Below are 20,801 nucleotides of genomic sequence, written 5' to 3' on the forward strand. Positions count from 1 at the left end.
TTCTTTTCATTTTCGCTTCTGATTCCACATGTTTCTATGAGGCCCCAAACTAAGGCTATAAGCAGCTATAAGCTCCATTAGTTTAGGGGACTGTTTCTGAGAGTAAATACTATATAATTGTCTGTCATATCCTTTGTCACAGGGAACAAATGCACCTCTATGCAAATTACAGACATAAAACCAGACAATTTACCGTCAAATAACAAACAACACACAGAAGCATAAGCCAGTATCCAATACCCAAATGAAGAAGTATTTGAAGAAAATAACACTCAGATCTTTTGTGAAATAATTTGTCTGAGAGAAACATTTTAGACGCCTTCAAATTCTGCTCGAGATGTTTTGCAATAAGTGAAGCACATCAAATATTTCTTCAGCATATTTTGTTACTTAATTTTAGACAAATCATTTCACAAAAAATTACCATTTCTTTCAACCTTTTTTATTTTTACGTTAGAAAGGAAGAAATATAATTTAAGGTTAAATAACAACTACTTTGTTTTCGTTCTTGTACTTGTACTTGTTATTGAGCCTTAAATGTATAACTTTTCTACCAAGAATTAACGTAAGAATACATAAATAAGACGTGATGCATAGTATATTTAAATCTCGATTAGTATTATACTATTAATAAGAGTACATGTACATCAACAGAAAGCAAATTTATTTCAAATTACATTGTAATTTGATATTACTTTTACATTTTCAACACAAAAGAAAGAATTCCACAATTTTAGCACCTGTCTAACGTTTTATATGCAAAATTTCTAAGCCCATTCACATAGCTAGGAGCAGCTGTTCATGAAATATTTAAGTTTTTCCTCAAATTTCTAATTTTTCAACTATCCTACCTAATTTCAAGCATTTAAATATTTTATTTTATTTATTTATTTTTTGCAAAATCAGACGTCATACTGGTCAGTTTGATACCCCATTTTTCCGTTTTACACTCTTCGTTTGGCTATTAAAGTTCGGATGACAATTTTCTCTCAACTCGCTAGTTTGAAAATTTTTTGACAATTAACTTCACTACTTTCAAGCAGTTAAAACTATTTTGCAAAGCTAGACATCATTCTGGTTAATTTGATAAGCAATTTGTCCATTTGAGATTCCTCAGGTGTCTATGAAAATTCAATCAAATATCCATTGTGTAATTTCCCTTAATGAAGCAGATTACTTTCAAGCAAATAGTTTCTCACTCTGGTGTATTTGATGCTCCATTTAACATTTTCCCTGTCTTCATTTGGGTATGGAAATTATGAAAATAACAGTTTTGTAATTTCTAGGAAGCCTTTAGTTCGCTCTGGTTCAACATTTCATCAAGAATTATTACTAACTGAACTGAAAGCTGCAGAAGTAACATTACTCTCAGCATGAGTATTTACAAATCGTCATTAAATACGAAAGCCTTAGATGATAACTGACTGAACATACATCAGGTAATTCTATACTGATAATGAAATGGTGTAACGGGTGTAGGAGGTGTAGGATTCGTAATGAATAGGAAGGTAGGGTGAAGAGGGAGTTCTTGTGAACAGTTTGTGATAGGAGTGTTCTTGTCAAATTTGACAGCTAAACAATACCGACAAAGGTAGTTCACGTATACGTCCGACGTCGCAAGCTGAAGATGAAGAGATAGAGAAAGCAAATGAGGATACTGAAAGTGTAATACATTACGTAGAGGGAGATGAAAATCTAATAGCCATGGGGGACTGAAATGCAGTTGTAGAGGAAGGAGCAGAAGAAACGATTACAGGAGATTATGGGCAAGGAATGAGAGAGGAGAAAGATTAATTGAGTTCTGTTAAAAACTTCATCTAGTAATAGCGAATACTCTGTTCAAGAATCACAAGAGGAGGAATACTTGGAAAGGGCCGGGGAATACGGGAAGATCTCATTTATGTTACGACGTGGCTAGACAGAGATTCCGAAATCAGATACTGGATTGTAAGGTGTACCCAGAAGTAGATATAGACTCAGATCGCAATGTAAAAGTGATGAAGAGTAGGCTGAAGTTTAAGAGATTAGTCAGGACGAATCAATACGAAAAGAAGTGGGATACGGAAGTACTAAAGGATGACGAGATATGCTTGAAGTTATCTAAGGCTGTAGGTACAGCAATAAGGAATAGCTCAGTAGCCAGTACATATTAAGAGGAATGGACATCCCTAAAATAAGCAATCACAGAAGTTGGAAAGAAAAACATGGGTACAAAAAAAGGTAACTGTGAAGAAACCATGGTGAACAGAAGAAATACTTCAATTGATCGATGAAAGGAGGAAGTACAAAAATGTTCCGGGAAACTCAGGAATACAAAAATACAAGTTGCTGAGGAATGAAATAAATAGGAAGTGCAGGGAAGCTAGGACGAAATATCTGCATAAAAATGTGAAGAAATCGAAAAAGAAATGATTGTCGGAAGGACTGAAACAGCATACAAGAAAGACAAAACACCTTCGGTGATACTAAAAGCAAGGGTGGTAACATTAAGAGTGGAATAGGAACTCCACTGTTAAATGCAAAGGAGAGAGCAGATAGGAGGAAACAGTACATCGAAAGCCTCTGTGAGAGGGAAGAGTTGTTTGATGTGATAGAAGAAGAAACAGGAGTCGATTTAAAAGAGGGAGCGGATTCAGTGTTAGAATCAGAGTTTAAAAGTGCTTTGGAGGACTTAATATCAAATAAGGTAGAAGGGGCAGGAAACATTCCATCAAAATTTCTACAATCAGTGATGGAAGTGGCAACAAAACGACTGTTCACGTAGGTGTGTAGCTTAACAGCTCATGCATCCAATTTGCTTGCAATAATAATATACAGGAGAATGGAAAAGAAAATTGAGGATGCGCCAGATGATGATCATTTAGGCTTTAGGAAATGTAAAGGCGCGAGAGAGGCAATTCTGACTTTGCGGTTAATAATGGAAACAAGACTAAAGAAAAATCAAGACACGTTCATAGGATTTGTCGACCTGGAAAAAGCGTTCTACAATGTAAAATGGTGCAGGATGTTCGAAATTCTGAAAAAAGTACGGGTAAGATACAGGGAGAGACGGGTCATATACAATATGTATAGCAGCCAACAGGGAATAATAAGAGTGGATGATCAAGAACGAAGTGCTCGTATTAAAAATGGTGTAAGATATGGATGTAGCCTTTCGCCCCTACTGTGCAATCTGTACATCGAGGAAGCAATGATGGAAATAAAAGAAAAGTTCAGGAAAAGAATTAAAATTCAAGGTGAAAGGATATCAATGATACGATTCACTATTGCTATCCTGAGTGAAAGTGGAGAACTACCTGACGTGCTGAATAAAATGTACAGTCTAAAGGGTACAGAATGTGGACTGAGAGCAAATCGAAGAAAGACGTAAATAATATATTTGATAACGAGAGAACTTCGTGACTTGCAACAAACTTAACTCATAGGTTCAAATCCTAACCAAACTTTCTCTCGCTGACAACCGCCGCAAAATTATGAAAGGAGAAAAATCTATCGCTTACTGTATTTTCGCTGTTCACGCAGTAAAAGAGCCGCATCGTTCATGCTGTCTATTAAAACACATCTTATATACACCATGACCTTCAATAGAAGTGTTTTCTTCGTCAAAACCGGTTTTCGGGTTTTATAACCCATCACCAGTGGCATCCAACACAATTGATTTTTACAAAATGATAACTGTACATATATAGAAGTCATATAAGTCTACTTACATTATGCACTTCTATAGCAGTGACATGCTTGTCAGTTAATACGACAGGATCTGAAAATAACATAGTACACAGTTTGTCATGTAGAGTAAACATGGAACTCGCAGTTCAAGGAGTCTACATTACCTAGCTTTTGTTATTTCCAAGATGATATTTATACTGTCTGTGACACGTATTCACATAATTATGAAAATTACAATTTTTGACAGTGGTATCTGAAGGAATTATATACAAAAGACATGATACTGCAAAATAATGCAACATATCACTTGAAATGAGACAATTTTTCATTTCCAGGACATAAACGTAAAACCAAAATTATTCAGTTAAAACAGTGTTGAAATTTTGATGCCTATATACATCTTTTTCTGTAACCCTTTTTGTTTATTAAGTACGTTGTCTGGCTGTTTTGCCATACGTATGTACATATATCAATTTCTTCTAGAATACATAATAAACTTTGATTCAAGAGTAGGCCAATAACTTCCGTTACTTTTAACTGATAGTAAAAAGTGTTTCTACACTAACATACTTGAGAGTATGTGATCACTCTCAACGCTAGTCAACTGTACATATGACATTCTCTAATATCAAAGGAATTACTTGTGCAGAATACAAAAAATAAGAGTAGTTCATAAATTTTACTTTTACGGAGAAGAGTGCTTTACTTGCTGCAAAACACACGGTATATTACTAGGCTGTAATTTTAATAATTGTAGGACCCCCAGAATTGCCCTCGTTCTCTCTACTTCGTAAGATGTTTTATGATTCTTTGCAGTTTACCAATACAAGTTCTGTCAAAAAACAAGTTGATACATATCACAACTCTTCTTCAAGAGCAACTGACTCAGAACCAGCTCGCTAATAAACCATTTAAAAAACCTGCCCTTAAATAACCTTTTGATACGTAGTAACAACTTCAGATATTTTACATTGTTTTTTGTCTGGTACGTACATTTCACATAACTGGGATTATTACAGGATGGTTTTATATTGGAACAATGTTTAGCAATCGTGTTTAAATGTTAAGAAAACGCAAAAGTCTTACAAAACACAAGTTTCTCGCCATGAGAGTAAGTTTGGTTAAAACATTTCATTTAACATTTGCAAAGTAGGAAGGAGTATCTGATCTTACAAATCATACCACAGTGCAACTATTTGATCACAAACACTGGAAAATATCACAATTACTTAGTAAAATGAAAACACATATTATAACTGAAGCAACTCTCTGTGAGCGTCTTCATGATATTTTATTTAAAATAACCTCATCTCAATACCTTTGGCATGTCAAGTTGCGGTGAAGTTTCTAGCTTTCCTCTGGTATAAACAGAGTGAGCAGCTGAGAGCGTTAGCATTTTGTAATAAACTTATCTGCTAACTGGCCGGCCGATGTGGCCGTGCGGTCCTAGGCGCTTCAGTCTGGAACCGCGTGACTGCTACGGTAGCAGGTTCGAATCCTGCCTCGGGCATGGATGTGTGTGATGTCCTCAGGTTAGTTAGGTTTAAGTAGTTCTAAGTTCCAGGGGACTGATGACGACAGATGGTAAGTCCCATAGTTCTCAGAGCCATTTGGACCATTTGTCAGCTAAATGTCTAATTTAGTTGTACATGCACACAGTCCATTAAGTTTTGCTACTGCTTTGAGTCCCACACTCGTGTTTAGAATGCCGCAGTGCCCTGTTCCATTGTACCTGTCCTTTCTTTTCCATCCTGTAATAATAAAACGATATGTGCAGTTAAGAATTCCACGTTCATAACCGTAGCAGTTAGATTAGTTTGTTACTGTGACAGTATGGCCAACTTTAATAGATGTTTGGTGGGAAGCTAAGAGGTTTGTGTTTGCCTTTACCGAGCCTTGAGTATAGGTTAGCACAATGCGGTAGGCTGGTCACTTTCGTGGGAAGGTTAAACCCTGGTTCCTTTAGGGCACCTCGTCACTGGTCGCTGGGACCTTCATAAGATCGGTTGCTCGTAAGAACCTCTGCTCAATAGTTTGGTTAATATTTGAAGTTGTATATATTTCCGGTCTGACTTAAGCCCTAACACTTTTCTCTTATACACTGATGTGACAAAAGTTGTGAGGTACCTCCTAAAACCATGTCGGACCTCCTTTCGGTCGGCGTAGTGCAGCAACTCGACGTGGCAGGGACTCAACAAGTCGTTGGAAGTCCCCAGCTTAAATACTGGGCCAAGCTGTCTGTATAGCTGTACATAATTGTGACAGTCCATGTCGGTGCAGGATTTTGAGCATGAACTGATCTTTCGATTATGTCCCATAAATGTTCGATAGGATTCATGTCTGGTGATCTGGTTATCTCGAATTATCCAGAATGTTCTCCTGACCAATCGCGAACAATTGTGGTCAGGTGACACGGCGCATTTTCTTCCATAAAAATTCCATAGTTGTTTGGAACACGAAGTTCGTAAATGGCTGCAAATGGGCTCCAAGTGGCCTAACATAACCATTTCCAGTCAATGATCGGTTCAGTAGGGCCAGAAGACCCAGTCCATTACTTGTAAACACAGTCTACACCATTATGGACATGCCACCAGCTTGCACAATGCCTTGTTGATAAACGGAATCCATGACTTCGTGGTGTCTCCACTCACTTGAGCCGTATCATAAGTTCTCATCAACCGACCATTTGACCAGGGCACGGTTTCCCAGTCGGCCAGGGTCGAACCGATATGGTTACGAGCCCGGGGCAAGTGCTGCACGTGATTTCGCACAGTTATCAAAGGCTCTCACGTCGATCGTCTGTTGCAACAGCCAATTAACGACAGATTTCGCCGCACTGTCTTAACGGATACTTTCGTCGTACACCTAACATTGATTTCTACGGTTATTTCAAGCAGTGTTGCTTGTCTGTTAGCACTGACAGTTCTACGCAAACAGCACTGTTCTCGCCCTTTAAGAGAATGCCGTCTTCCAGTGCGTCATCCATAGTGAGAGTTAATGCTTGAAATTTGGTGTTCTTGGCACGCTATTGACGCTGAGGATCTCGGAATATTAAATATTGAATTCCCATTCATCTAGCTCCAATTATTATTCCGCGTTCAAAGTCTGTCAAATCCCGTCGGACGGACATAATCACTTCGCTATACTTTTCACATGACACAGCTGAGTGCGAATGACAGCTCCGCCAATAAGCTGCCCCTTTGTACCTTGTGTACTAGATAATACCGCCATCTGTATATGTGCATACCGCTACCCACGACTTTTGGCATCTCAGCCTAGCTTTGTAGTCAACTAGTTGCTGAGACGAAATTTATTTTAATATTGCGAAAAGTCAATGCATTGTAATTTATGTGATTTCTGAAGCCTTTGTTTGATTTCACCAGTCAGCTGAACACATGGAGGTGTGAGTTCAACCAGCTTCTGTTTTTTGAAGAGCGTGTGCATAATACGACACCGCTGTGATTTCGCCATTGATTTTTCAATTCGTTCGATCCCGCACCTTCCCTGTTCGGCACTCGCTTCTTGTTACGTTTTTGATAAATTCCATCCAGTTTCGATCAATTTATCCTGAAATTGCCATTTGTTTGTTACTTGCTTCGTTCATTAACATGACGTGTTAGTGTTCCGGTTTAGAAGCCCTTTTGCACGGTAACATTCGACATCTTTTTCCTACGCAGTGGATTTAAATTAAATGTCGTTTTCAGGTTATGTTTTGATCCTTGTTCGTGTATTTTCACGGTAACTTTACATATTCATTCCACATGTTAAAATCGAGGGAGCAGCAGCTCTTTGTTAGCGACGTGTGGTCATGGTGAATGATCTTTGCTATTTTCTTTTCTCCCTCCAGTAAACCTCATAAATTGGTTATGAATGTTACGTGCGTGTATTTAACCGATCCTTTGATTATCCTCGTTTCATAAATCATGAATTTAGTAGCGGATTCAGAACAAAGGTTTAAGATTTACCATGCATGGAACTTGGTATATATCAGGGACGAGCACCGATGAAATTTTATTATTTTCACAAGCGTTTTCATTCAGATATCGTACGAGGTTGGATAAATGAAATTCATTCCATACCCAATCCACCTCAGACCCAGGGCATGTCCCACAGCGCTTCATTACGCAATAATTAAATACAGGTCATTGTTCATCATGAATTATGAATTATTTAAATTAGCCCACGGTTAAATGTGTTGGATCTTAATTCTTAAATACAATATCAAACCAGAGCGCATATTATTGAGGTTGCACCCACAATCTTCAAATGAGCAAATTTCTGCAAAGGACGATAGCTAGTGCGGTAGTATCTATCACTCTGTTTTTCTATTTAGTATTACAATATTTTACAACCAACGTAGCAGCTTTTTACAACGAAAACTTCCAAACTATAACAACGTGTTCACAAATACATAAAAATTACATTAACTTAGTTAAACGAAAACCCATATTGTAACAAAGCCGTGTGTGTTCTGTTAACAGTTACCAGTTTTAATACACAGATAATCTGACAACTCAGTTGTCCATAAAACATGTCAGTTCATTGTAAACCTTTATATATCAAATTTTACAGTCCCGTTTACATCGTTGTTTGAAATTTTCGTACTGAGATATAAAAAAAGAAATATTTACTGACTTACAAAATCTAGTTCGCAAAATAAATCACGTAACCATAACATATGTTTTCAAGTTAATGTTTTGAGAATGGGGTGATACAGTAAATGTACTGCGTATTTATAATGTTAATATTGTACACAATTTTACGATTTTTTCAGCAAATACCTTAGTGTACTTGTAAGGTGTCAGGCAAATCCAACACCTTCCATGAAAACCCTGACATGATAGCAAATCCGGCAGTATGTCACATAGCTCCGAATAAATCCTGACATTAAATTAACCAAAGTAATACGATCAACGAGTGAGCAAATGGAATACCGCAGACTAACACAAGAACGCCTAAATGCATGTCATATCTTCCCACCGTGAAACAGACGCAGTTCCGAGGGGAGAAACGAGAACAGAATCCGAGGGCAGAGTCGTGTAAGCTAGAACGCCTAAACATCCCTAGGTCCACTGTTTCCGATGTGATAGTGAAGTGGAAACGTGAAGGGACACGTACAGTACAAAAGCGTGCACGCCGACCTCGATTGTTGACTGACAGAGACCGCCGACAGATGAAGAGGGTGATAATGTGTAATAGGCAGACATCTATCCAGACCATCACACAAGAATGCCAAACTGCATCAGAATCCACTGCAAGTACTATGACAGTTAGGCGAAAGGTGAGAAAACTTGGATTTCATGATTGAGCGGGTGCTAACAAGCCACACATCATGCCGGTAAATGCCAAACAACGCCTCACTTGGTGTAAAGAGCATAAACATCGGACTACTGAACAGTGGAAAAACGTTGTGTGGAGTGACGAATCACGATACACAATTTGGCGATCCGATGGCAGGCTGTGGGTGTGGCGAATACTCGGTGAACGTCATCTGCAGGGGTTTGTAGTGCCAACAGTAAATTTCGGAGGCGGTTGTGTTATGATGTGGTCGTCTTTTTCATGGAGTGGGCATGCACCCCTTCTTGTTTTCCATGACACTATCACAGCACAGGTCTACATTGATGTTTTAAGCACCTTCCTGCTTCCCAATGTTGAAGAGCAATTCGGGGATGGCGATTGCATGTTTCAACACGATCGAGCACCTGTTCACTATGCACGACCTTTGGCGGAGTGGTTATACGACAGTATAATCCCTGTAATAGACTGGCCTTCTTATGACAATTTCTATTTGACGAGAGGATTTTTGCTCAGATGTTTTTCATCCATGGTGTGATTACATGTAATCCCATGTAATTTTTGTTCTGATGAAGACCGCCTTCGTGCTGTCGAAACCATGGTCAATTTGACAATATTTTTTGTGCAACCTAGGCGGCTGTACATCTATCCTGTAATACATTTTTCTGTACTGCAGATCTGCAGTAACGGCCTGTACACGTTCTGGTGACGCGCCACGCTTACCTAAAAGCTGTGTCTGAGTCATCCGACGATTTCCTCTGACGAGTTCGTCTACTCTATTATGACGAGTCTCGTCTGTTGTCGTACAGAGTCATCCACTCGGAGATCTAGCATACACTTTGAGGTTAACACCACCGTTTTCTACATAAAGAGCACGAACAACGCAATGTCGCACACCATTGGTGTCGATACAACCAACGGTCACCGTTCACAGCTTTAATTCTACTAGGGGTTGCAGTTGAAGGTCCGTTTCCTGCGGTTACAAACTCGATTACTTCAAGCTGTTTCTCAGGCGCTGACACTGTTACGTTAAACGCTGTCATGTTACATGCTGCAATCCAGGACCCCCTAGCGACAGATGGTTGCAACTTGCGTCAGTGAAGAGGGAAAGTCGACCGAGTAATACCCATGACATTTAATACCGCAACCGATATTGAGAACGGGATAAAAAATTCGGAGGTATAGATTTTCACTACACCCTCGTATTCCAGGAAAATCAGTTTAACACAGATTTGGCGATTTTTAAAGATCTGTAAGAATGGATGGTGCTATATCTTGCCACTTGTAACGTTAGTGTTCTCATAGGTCATTTGAATATCAATATGAACATGCAAGCCTAGCAACCAGTGACATTGGTAGGTTCTGAGAATAAGTAAAACTGCACATTTGAGCTATGGCTAACTCGAGAACATTTCTTCCTTGCAAATAAAGTAACATCTGGAGCAACCCTACGCTTCCCCTCCATTCCCCATCAGACATTAGTTGCCTTTCCTTCAGCTTTTATTTGTTTTACTCATGTCATAAACATAAAATACCGTTATGAAGCTGAGTTGTAGTGTTAACGCTTTTCAAGCGATGGACTCTGGTTTTTTTAAGTTGGTAACAGCACCAATTTAAACTTACACGGCATTCACTGAAATTGCATCAGATGAAAACATTTGCACCGAGCCACATGACACATATTATTTACTTACCCATAAATGTCAGAGGAAAACTCTGTTATTATAAATACGGATTAGATTTTACCCGTACTCTACGTTACCTTGGACCTTCGGGAATACGATGCGTGCGTGATACGTCACAGGCATACTTCGCTGTTGATGTAGGATATATGGTCTAAACTGGAATGAGTGAGCACAGGCCGTCTCCGTTGGCCGAACGGTTCTAGGAGCTTCAGTCCGGAACTGCGCGACTGCTACTGTCGCAGGTTCGAATCCTGCCTCGGGGCTTGACCTTAAGGTATACATTTAAAATACAGTTACAATAAGCGGGAAAGTATTTGATGAGTCGCGAACTCGTAAACATACATTCGCAGTTATCTCCAACACGACTAATTTGCAGACTAGTGTTCATTGGAACGTTTCTGCTTCTTTTATGCTATACATTAATCTATGTTAGTGTTCGCTACTACTTATGATACTCGCTGTTTTACGACAGGCTCCTCTGATACCCTTCTAAGCTTGGTATTGCAAGCGGCCGATGGTGTCGCATGGGCTTAAACGTGTCCTGCTACGGTAGCAATGGATGAGTTTTTGCCCCGCGTTTAGCGCCGCAGGCAGTCGGATCCTGTCAACAGAGTCATTGCAAGCTGTCGTGGCGGACTGTACGGGTCGGTAGCGAGAAATGACTTTGACATGATTCGTGTGTTCCTGATAAGAAAAGCGAGAGATATCTGAAGGATTAATGAAACTGCTAATCAGCAGCAGAGTAGTGGCATATAGCGTTCAGTGAAGTTTGGTTATAGTGGAAAAAACTAACAGCAGTCATAAATAGATTAATTTTGTTGGTTGATCTGGGGAAGGGAACCAAACAGCGAGATTATATATTAAATGTATTCGCAGTTCCGAATATGGACTACCATCAGTTGCTTAATGGAATGACGACAGTGAAAATGTATGTCGGACCGAGAGTCGAACCGGGATTCCCCGCCTTTCGCCTTACCATTGGACCATACGAGCAGGACTCACTGCCATACCCAAACGGCCATGTGTCGTCTGCTCTGTGTCTACAACCTCTACTCGGGCATCCATAAAGCATACTCTCGCACAAGGGGGAACCATTTTACTTGAAAGTTGTTTGCCCGGAGTCAGCAGACGAATACGATATTGCAGTGCCTGTGTTATTCCGAATTACGATGCAAAGTTCCTTTGAACATGCATGCATATCCGAAGGTACTTTACTTCGTAATTCGAAATGACACAAGTACTTCAATATCGTAATAGAATGTGGTTATTATCAATCGGAAACCTATTGTAAGACGATTAAATATATATCTTGATTCGTGCTGCATCTTAGTTACTCCTGGAAATGGAAAAAAGAACATATTGACACCGGTGTGTCAGACCCACCATACTTGCTCCGGACACTGCGAGAGGGCTGTACAAGCAATGATCACACGCACGGCACAGCGGACACACCAGGAACCGCGGTGTTGGCCGTCGAATGGCGCTAGCTGCGCAGCATTTGTGCACCGCCGCCGTCAGTGTCAGCCAGTTTGCCGTGGCATACGGAGCCCCATCGCAGTCTTTAACACTGGTACCACGCCGCGACAGCGTGGACGTGAACCGTGTGTGCAGTTGACGGACTTTGAGCGAGGGCGTATAGTGGGCATGCGGGAGGCCGGGTGGACGTACCGCCGAATTGCTCAACACGTGGGGCGTGAGGTCTCCACAGTACATCGATGTTGTCGCCAGTGGTCGGCGGAAGGTGCACGTGCCCGTCGACCTGGGACCGGACCGCAGCGACGCACGGATGCACGCCAAGACCGTAGGATCCTACGCACTGCCGTAGGGGACCGCACCGCCACTTCCCAGCAAATTAGGGACACTATTGCTCCTGGGGTATCGGTGAGGACCATTCGCAACCGTCTCCATGAAGCTGGGCTACGGTCCCGCACACCGTTAGGCCGTCTTCCGCTCACGCCCCAACATCGTGCAGCCCGCCTCCAGTGGTGTCGCGACAGGCGTGAATGGAGGGACGAATGGAGACGTGTCGTCTTCAGCGATGAGAGTCGCTTCTGCCTTGGTGCCAATGATGGTCGTATGCGTATTTGGCGCCGTGCAGGTGAGCGCCACAATCAGGACTGCATACGACCGAGGCACACAGGGCCAACACCCGGCATCATGGTGTGGGGAGCGATCTCCTACACTGGCCGTACACCTCTGGTGATCGTCGAGGAGACACTGAATAGTGCACAGTACATCCAAACCGTCATCGAACCCATCGGTCTACCATTCCTAGACCGGCAAGGGAACTTGCTGTTCCAACAGGACAATGCACGTCCGCATGTATCCCGTGCCACCCAACGTGCTCTAGAAGGTGTAAGTGAACTACCCTGGCCAGCGAGATCTCCGGATCTGTCCCCCATTGAGCATGTTTGGGACTGTATGAAGCGTCGTCTCACGCGGTCTGCACGTCCAGCACGAACGCTGGTCCAACTGAGACGCCAGGTGGAAATGGCATGGCAAGCCGTTCCACAGGACTACATCCAGAATCTCTACGATCGTCTCCATGGGAGAATAGCAGCCTGCATTGCTGCGAAAGGTGGATATACACTGTACTAGTGCCGACATTGTGCATGCTCTGTTGCCTGTGTCTACATCTACATCTACATCCATACTCCGCAAGCCACCTGACGGTGTGTGGCGGAGGGTACCCTGAGTACCTCTATCTTTTCTCCCTTCTATTCCAGTCTCGTATTGTACGTGGAATGAAGGATTGTCGGTATGCTTCTGTGTGGGCTCTAATCTCTCTGATTTTATCCTCATGGTCTCTTCGCGAGATATACGTAGGAGGGAGCAATATACTGCTTGACTCTTCGGTGAAGGTATGTTCTCGAAACTTTAACAAAAGCCCGTACCGAGCTACTGAGCGTCTCTCCTGCAGAGTCTTCCACTGGAGTTTATCTATCATCTCCGTAACGCTTTCGCAATTACTAAATGATACTGTAACGAAGCGCGCTGCTCTCCGTTGGATCTTCTCTATCTCTTCTATCAACCCTACCTGGTGCGGATCCCACACTGCTGAGCAGTATTCAAGCATTGGGCGAACAAGCGTACTGTAACCTACTTCCTTTGTTGTCGGATTGCATTTCCTTAGGATTCTTCCAATGAATCTCAGTCTGCCTGTGGTTCTGTCAGTGTGATCATATGATGTATCTGACCCCAGGAATGTGTCAATAAAGTTTCCCCTTCCTGGGACAATGAATTCACGGTGTTCTTATTTCAATTTCCAGGAGTATATATATATATATATATATATATATATATATATATAGAGAGAGAGAGAGAGAGAGAGAGAGAGAAGAGATGTTTAAGACGTATATATAATCAATGAGACTATAACGGTAGGGACGTTAGCAGTTCAGTTCAGCTTAGTTCATCTTCAACAACACTCAAAAGAAATAGTGTTCTAGAAATAAGTGTGGCAATAATTTTCTCTTCCCTTTTATTACAATGGTAGTCCCAAAAGGGGACCGTTCGAACAGGACGATTGAGTTATTCAGCTTATCTCGCAGTATAAAAACACACAAATCACGAATTCTTGAAAACAGAAACTGTTTGTTACTACTATATTTTGTTTCCCTTGCTTAATATCTTGCACGTTTTCCAACAGAGTGAGATGTTACAGTCGCTGAGATACTGCATTTGTTTTCGCGTCCACCAGGGTTCAAATCTGTGTGTCCTCATGGCGGATTTGTAGTTTCTGTATTATTTGAGGCAGTTGCTGAAATAGTTCTTAGAACAGGGACACGGCTTATTCCTTTCTTCAAACATCTCGAACTCAGCTATTCCGTTCCTAACGGCATCATTGCCCACGAGGCACTACTCTCGAAGGCATCATTTTTCGAAATGTTACTGTGTTTCTTTTCAAGATCATAGTTCGCAGATTTAAAAAGTGATGAATGGAAGCAGTAAATTCATCAAAATGAAAATTATGAAGTGAACGTGTATCTCTGCAGCAAGGCGGTACGAAAAGAAATATGTCGCGATAAAAATTGAGGGTAAAGCTAGAAAAGGTGCAATTGATAGTCGAAATACTCTTGTGTTATATTAGAGTTAGTTAGAAAAGTAATATTTCAACGTTAAAAGTATGGACATGGCAAAACTTTGTTATTGGAGGTATCGGAAATTACATCTCACGATCAAAAGTATTACCCTACGATTTAATAAATGGTTCAAATGGCTCTGAGCACTATGGGACTTAACTTCTGGGGTCATCAGTCCCCTAGAACTTAGAACTACTTAAACCTAACTAACCTAAGGACATAGCACAAATCCATGCCCGAGGCAGGATTCGAACGTGCAACTGTAGCGGTCGCACTGTTCCAGACTGTAGCGCCTAGAACCGCTCGGCCACCCCGGCCGGCACGATTTAATAACTGTTTCCATTACAATTTTTATGTAGTCTGCATACAATGTGAAACAATATTACATGTAAGGTTTAGTGGGCAGCAGAGATTTTAATACAAAAAGTTCATAGTTCTCAAGTTTTGCTAATTTTGTTACAGATCTGTGTCCCTCTTACAGTCAGCAATGAGTGTGTCCATATTCAGTCTTCTGTTCATCAACATGGCAACCCTATGCTCCAGCTTGTTTGTCGCTGCCGTAGTAAGTATATACTTTTACTTCTTTATAAAAATAAACATGGCGTATTCTTTAGTTTGTTGTTACAGTAACTTTTAAAACGCAGCACAAAGTGGTTAAGAGATTGGAATTGTGTTCAGTGAGATAAGCAAAAGTATGCAATCTGTGGCAGCTGCATTTATATTAAGCGTGGTTTTATGTAAGGATCGTTTTGAAATAAAAACAATTAGACTTTTCTTAGCAATTTCATTTTTACGTGAAAGCCTTTTCTAAATAATTCCCACCAATATTAAGGCACTTGTCATATCGCACAGCCATCTCTTGTATACCAGCCTCGTAGAAACGTCTCCTAATTTAGGCAACAACTGCATAAAGCACACTTCTTGACATTTGACGAAACTCACTACTTACGGTCAAAATCGTAAAGTGTCTGCTCCCCTCACTTCTTCGTCAACTTTCTGTACCAAATCGTTAATAATTACTGAAGGCCTCCAACTTTGTTCCTCATCTTGCACATTCGTTCGGCCATCTCTGAATGATCTCACTCATTTCCGTACCATCCTGTCGCTCAGAATATTTACTTCTCTTTCTCGGTCTGATGGTGAATTTTAATCCGATTTCATGTCATTAGCACTAAGGAAACTAATAACAGCTCGTATTTCACAATGATCGGGTTTCGCAATAAAGGCATTTCAGATACTCACAGACAAACGTAAACACGGAAAAAATCACACCTCGTACCACGGAGTAACAGATAACACTAAATACATTCACAATTAGATTTAACTGGTAATACAAAATCAGATCCTCTAAAGAAAACTGCAACAGGTGGGAATGTAAAATTTATATTGAGTGATGTGAGGGTTCACTGGGGATGACATTTAGGTATAGTTAGGAGAAGAGCTGTTGGGTTAAATAGAGTTATACCAGAACGTCTCCGACCACAGCTTACTCATGTGTCATCATTTGTATGAAAATATTTCTCATGGAAAAAGAAAGAAAGAGCAACATCGTACTTTCGCATGGCAGACTCTGAGGGGTTGCTTAGCTGCCTAATCAGGAACAGTTCCTTTCTCTACACACAGGGGCCTCTTTCTTCGAGGTGTGTGAAAATTGTGTCTTAAGTGTGCCTGACGAGTGTAGCGCGAACTGTGTCCACTCCCTCTAGGGCCAGTTGGTTCCGACCGTCCACCGTGTCATCCTCTGCCAATGGGGTCATTGGATGTGGTATGGAGAGGCGTGGGGACAGCAAACTGCTCTCCCGGCCGTTATCAGTTTTGATGATCTGAAGCAGCTACTAGTCAGTCAATCAACTATCAGTTGTCATCACGATGGTGAGTGCAACCAATTCTAGTCCTCCCATCAATGAAAAATCCCTAACAGTACCAGGAATCGAAGACGGATCCTCCAAATGGTAGTCAGCTGCGCTGACCACTAAGTTACGAAGCCTGACATCTGTTGAGTGGTTCAAATGGCTCTGAGCACTATGCGACTTAACTTCTGAGGTCATCAGTCGCCTAGAACTTACAACTAATTAAACCTAACTCACCTAAATACATCACACACATCCATGCCCGAGGCAGGATTCGAACCTGCGACCGAAGCGGTCTCTCGGCTCCAGACTGTAGCGCCTAGAACCTCACGGCCACTCCGGCCGGAATCTGTTGAGTGCTGATGACATAAATAGGGCGTGTGTAGTGTGATGATATGTTTGTGCTGTGTAATGATGAGAGAGGGGTGAAGGTGAATCCCTGTGCTGACACATAGGCTACACCACTAGAATAGCGCTGAAGAGACCGCTGAGTTAAACGTCCCCAGCTGATGGAAGGATCATCAAGAGAGTCATAGTTCAAAGATCATTGTGGGGAAGTTTGGAATTTAGGGGAAGAAGTTCATGTAAAGTCCATCGTCAGAAGCATTAGGCCATGACTGCAACTTCTTTTCGGTCGATTTCGGATCCGGACAGAGTACCTCCAAGTTGAAAACTACTGAGAGGCGCACAGACGTGCCTTAACGTTACATATGCCTTTTAGAGCCCATGTTTCATACACATTTTTCTCTTTTTTTTCGGTCCATACTACCACTTCTAAAAGTTTTTTGGTGGAGTTATGGTTCACCCCACACATTCCTCCTGCACTCTCAAAACTTAACGAATGCAAAGATATAACAAAACCGCACAAATAACTTATCATAGTAATATCATATGCAAAAATTCGTGCTGTGGGGTTGCTACTTACGATATTTCTATACGTGCAAAAAATGGGACTGACTGAACGTGCAAAATGACAAAGCATGGTTGGCTAGAGGTGAAATGCAAAACTATAGAACCGTGTAGGGCTATGATAAATGTAGACGCCGCATATAGGAAAAGTGAAGAAACATTATTATCATCAGGAGGTAAGATGATAATCAAGTACCAGCGAAACAATGGAAGGCCTAAAGGAAGAAAGAAGAACATGAATGACTAATATAAAGAACAGAAATTTTAAAAGAATTTTGTGGATAGGGAAGAGGATGCGGTTGGAGATATTTAGGAGGTATGGTACTGTGAATAGAATGTGACAGAGCACTGAAAGACCTAAGTAGAAACAAGACACCTAAAGTAAATGTCTTTTACTCATAATGAATAATATCTGTCGGCGAAACAACCGTGACAAAAGCGTACCATCCGGTATCACCCGATATGAGAAGAGCGAACTACTTTCAAAAGTTCAAGGTGAAGTTAACAATTTCGATGACAAAGGACGCAGGTGATGACAAATGTGAGTATTAAGAAACTATCTGTTTAACAAGTCTTGGTTACAAGATACTAATGGTAATTATTTACACGTGAATGAAAAGACTCGTTGAAACCGACCTGGGGAAGGACTTTTTGGGATCCAGAAATATGTATGAACGTGCTAGGCAATACCCAACCCATTACTTAAAATACAGACTAAAGAAAGACAAACTGAGAATTATAATATCTCTAGATTAAGAAACAGTTTTTGATAATGTTGAGTGAGATACACTCTTGGAAAATTATGAATTTATCATGGATTAAAAAAACAGAGAGTGAAAAGTCATCTACAGAAACCAGACAGCAGTTGTAAGAGATGAAGGAGGAAAGAGAGAGGCAGTAATTGAGGAACGACTCAGATATACACTCCTGGAAATGGAAAAAAGAACACATTGACACCGGTGTGTCAGACCCACCATACTTGCTCCGGACACTGCGAGAGGGCTGTACAAGCAATGATCACACGCACGGCACAGCGGACACACCAGGAACCGCGGTGTTGGCCGTCGAATGGCGCTAGCTGCGCAGCATTTGTGCACCGCCGCCGTCAGTGTCAGCCAGTTTGCCGTGGCATACGGAGCTCCATCGCAGTCTTTAACACTGGTAGCATGCCGCGACAGCTTGGACGTGAACCGTATGTGCAGTTGACGGACTTTGAGCGAGGGCGTATAGTGGGCATGCGGGAGGCCGGGTGGACGTACCGCCGAATTGCTCAACACGTGGGGCGTGAGGTCTCCACAGTACATCGATGTTGTCGCCAGTGGTCGGCGGAAGGTGCACGTGCCCGTCGACCTGGGACCGGACCGCGGCGACGAACGGGTGCACTCCAAGACTGTAGGATCCTACGCACTGCCATAGGGGACCGCACCGCCACTTCCCAGCAAATTAGGGATACTGTTGCTCCTGGGGTATCGGCGAGGACCATTCGCAACTGTCTCCATGAAGCTGGGCTACGGTCCCGCACACCGTTAGGCCGTCTTCCGCTCACGCCCCAACATCGTGCAGCCCGCCTCCAGTGGTGTCGCGACAGGCGTGAATGGAGGGACGAATGGAGACGTGTCGTCTTCAGCGATGAGAGTCGCTTCTGCTTTGGTGCCAATGATGGTCGTATGCGTGTTTGGCGCCGTGCAGGTGAGCGCCACAATCAGGACTGCATACGACCGAGGCACACAGGGCCAACACCGGGCATCATGGTGTGGGGAGCGATCTCCTACACTGGCCGTACACCTCTGGTGATCGTCGAGGGGACACTGAATAGTGCACGGTACATCCAAACTGTCATCGAACCCATCGTTCTACCATTCCTAGACCGGCAAGGAAACTTGCTGTCCAACAGGACAATGCACGTCCGCATGTATCCCGTGCCACCCAACGTGCTCTAGAAGGTGTAAGTCAACTACCCTGGCCAGCAAGATCTCCGGATCTGTCCCCCATTGAGCGTGTTTGGGACTGTATGAAGCGTCGTCTCACGCGGTCTGCACGTCCAGCACGAACGCTGGTCCAACTGAGGCGCCAGGTGGAAATGGCATGGCAAGCTGTTCCACAGGACTACATCCAGCATCTCTACGATCGTCTCCATGGGAGAACAGCAGCCTGCATTGCTGCGAAAGGTGGATATACACTGTACTAGTGCCGACATTGTGCATGCTCTGTTGCCTGTGTCTATGTGCCTGTGGTTCTGTCAGCGTGATCATGTGATGTATCTGACCCCAGGAATGTGTCAATAAAGTTTCCCCTTCCTGGGACAATGAATTCTCGGTGTTCTTATTTCAATTTCCAGGAGTGTATTATGGAGGGAGACCAAGACTTGAGTACAGTAAACACATTCAAGTGGATGCACAAGCTGCGCAAGCAAAGTTGTGCAGCATAGACTATGTACGTAAAATGTGACAAAATAAAAGCAGATCATATTTAAAAAGAACACTGAAGACTATATAAAGCAAGTAGCAAATTTTAGTACTGCCATAAGTTATGTCCTTGCTGATAGTGGGTTCATTTCTTCTGAGGAACAACTTGAGAACGAGTCAACTCTCGAAACTAGTGACACTAAATAAAATGTAATAAAGGAGCTACTTAAGAACTACTTAAACCTGTTTAACCTAAGGACATCACACCCCTCCGTGCCCGAGGCAGGATTCAAACCTGCGACCGTAGAAGCAGCGTGGTCCCAGACTGAAGCTCCTAGAACCGCACGGCCACAGAGGCCTGCTTTTGAGTTCTGAAAAGGATTTAACAGAAGATCACACCTAAGCTTAAGTAAATGTGTGACTGGACTGAGCATTTATTGTAAGGAGAACGCCGTATGTTATATTCGATTGAGAACTGTCAACAAATGTAGCCGTTTCTTCAGGCCTGTGTAAGGGAAGTGTGTTTAGGACTTTTACTATTCGTGTTGTATATTAATGACCTGCCAGACTCCGTTAATCGTAACCTCAGACTTCTGAAAATGATTTGACCCATGATGAAGTATTGTCCGAAAGAAACTGCATAAATATCCAGTCAAGTCTCGGAAAGGTTTTAAAGTGGTGTAAAGACTGATAATTGTCCTTAAACGTACGATAACCTAAAATGGTGCTGTATTTATATATATATTTACATTATTGTTTGTTTCTGGCCTCAACGACAGTCTTATTTTTTCGCTCATCAAAGAGCGGCGGGTGCTGTGTTAAAAAGCTTCATTGTTATTACGGGTGTCTCAGCGGTTGTGTGCACTTGGTAGCAGGCCCCACTGGCTTGGTGTGTGTATGTTGTGT

At 42.1% G+C, this 20,801-nt stretch overlaps 1 protein-coding gene across 1 annotated transcript in view; it reads left to right on the forward strand.

Annotated features, from left to right (window-relative positions):
• Nucleotides 1–20,801, forward strand: part of LOC126356031 (odorant receptor 2a-like) — a 71,097-nt gene that overhangs the window by 41,012 nt on the left and 9,284 nt on the right. The window contains exon 4 of the mRNA XM_050006731.1: nt 15,194–15,293. Within this exon, the coding sequence (XP_049862688.1) occupies nt 15,194–15,293 (100 nt within the window). The remainder of the gene's footprint in view (nt 1–15,193; nt 15,294–20,801) is intronic.

This window comes from Schistocerca gregaria, chromosome 1, assembly GCF_023897955.1.
Source record: "Schistocerca gregaria isolate iqSchGreg1 chromosome 1, iqSchGreg1.2, whole genome shotgun sequence".
Lineage (NCBI taxonomy): Eukaryota > Metazoa > Arthropoda > Insecta > Orthoptera > Acrididae > Schistocerca > Schistocerca gregaria.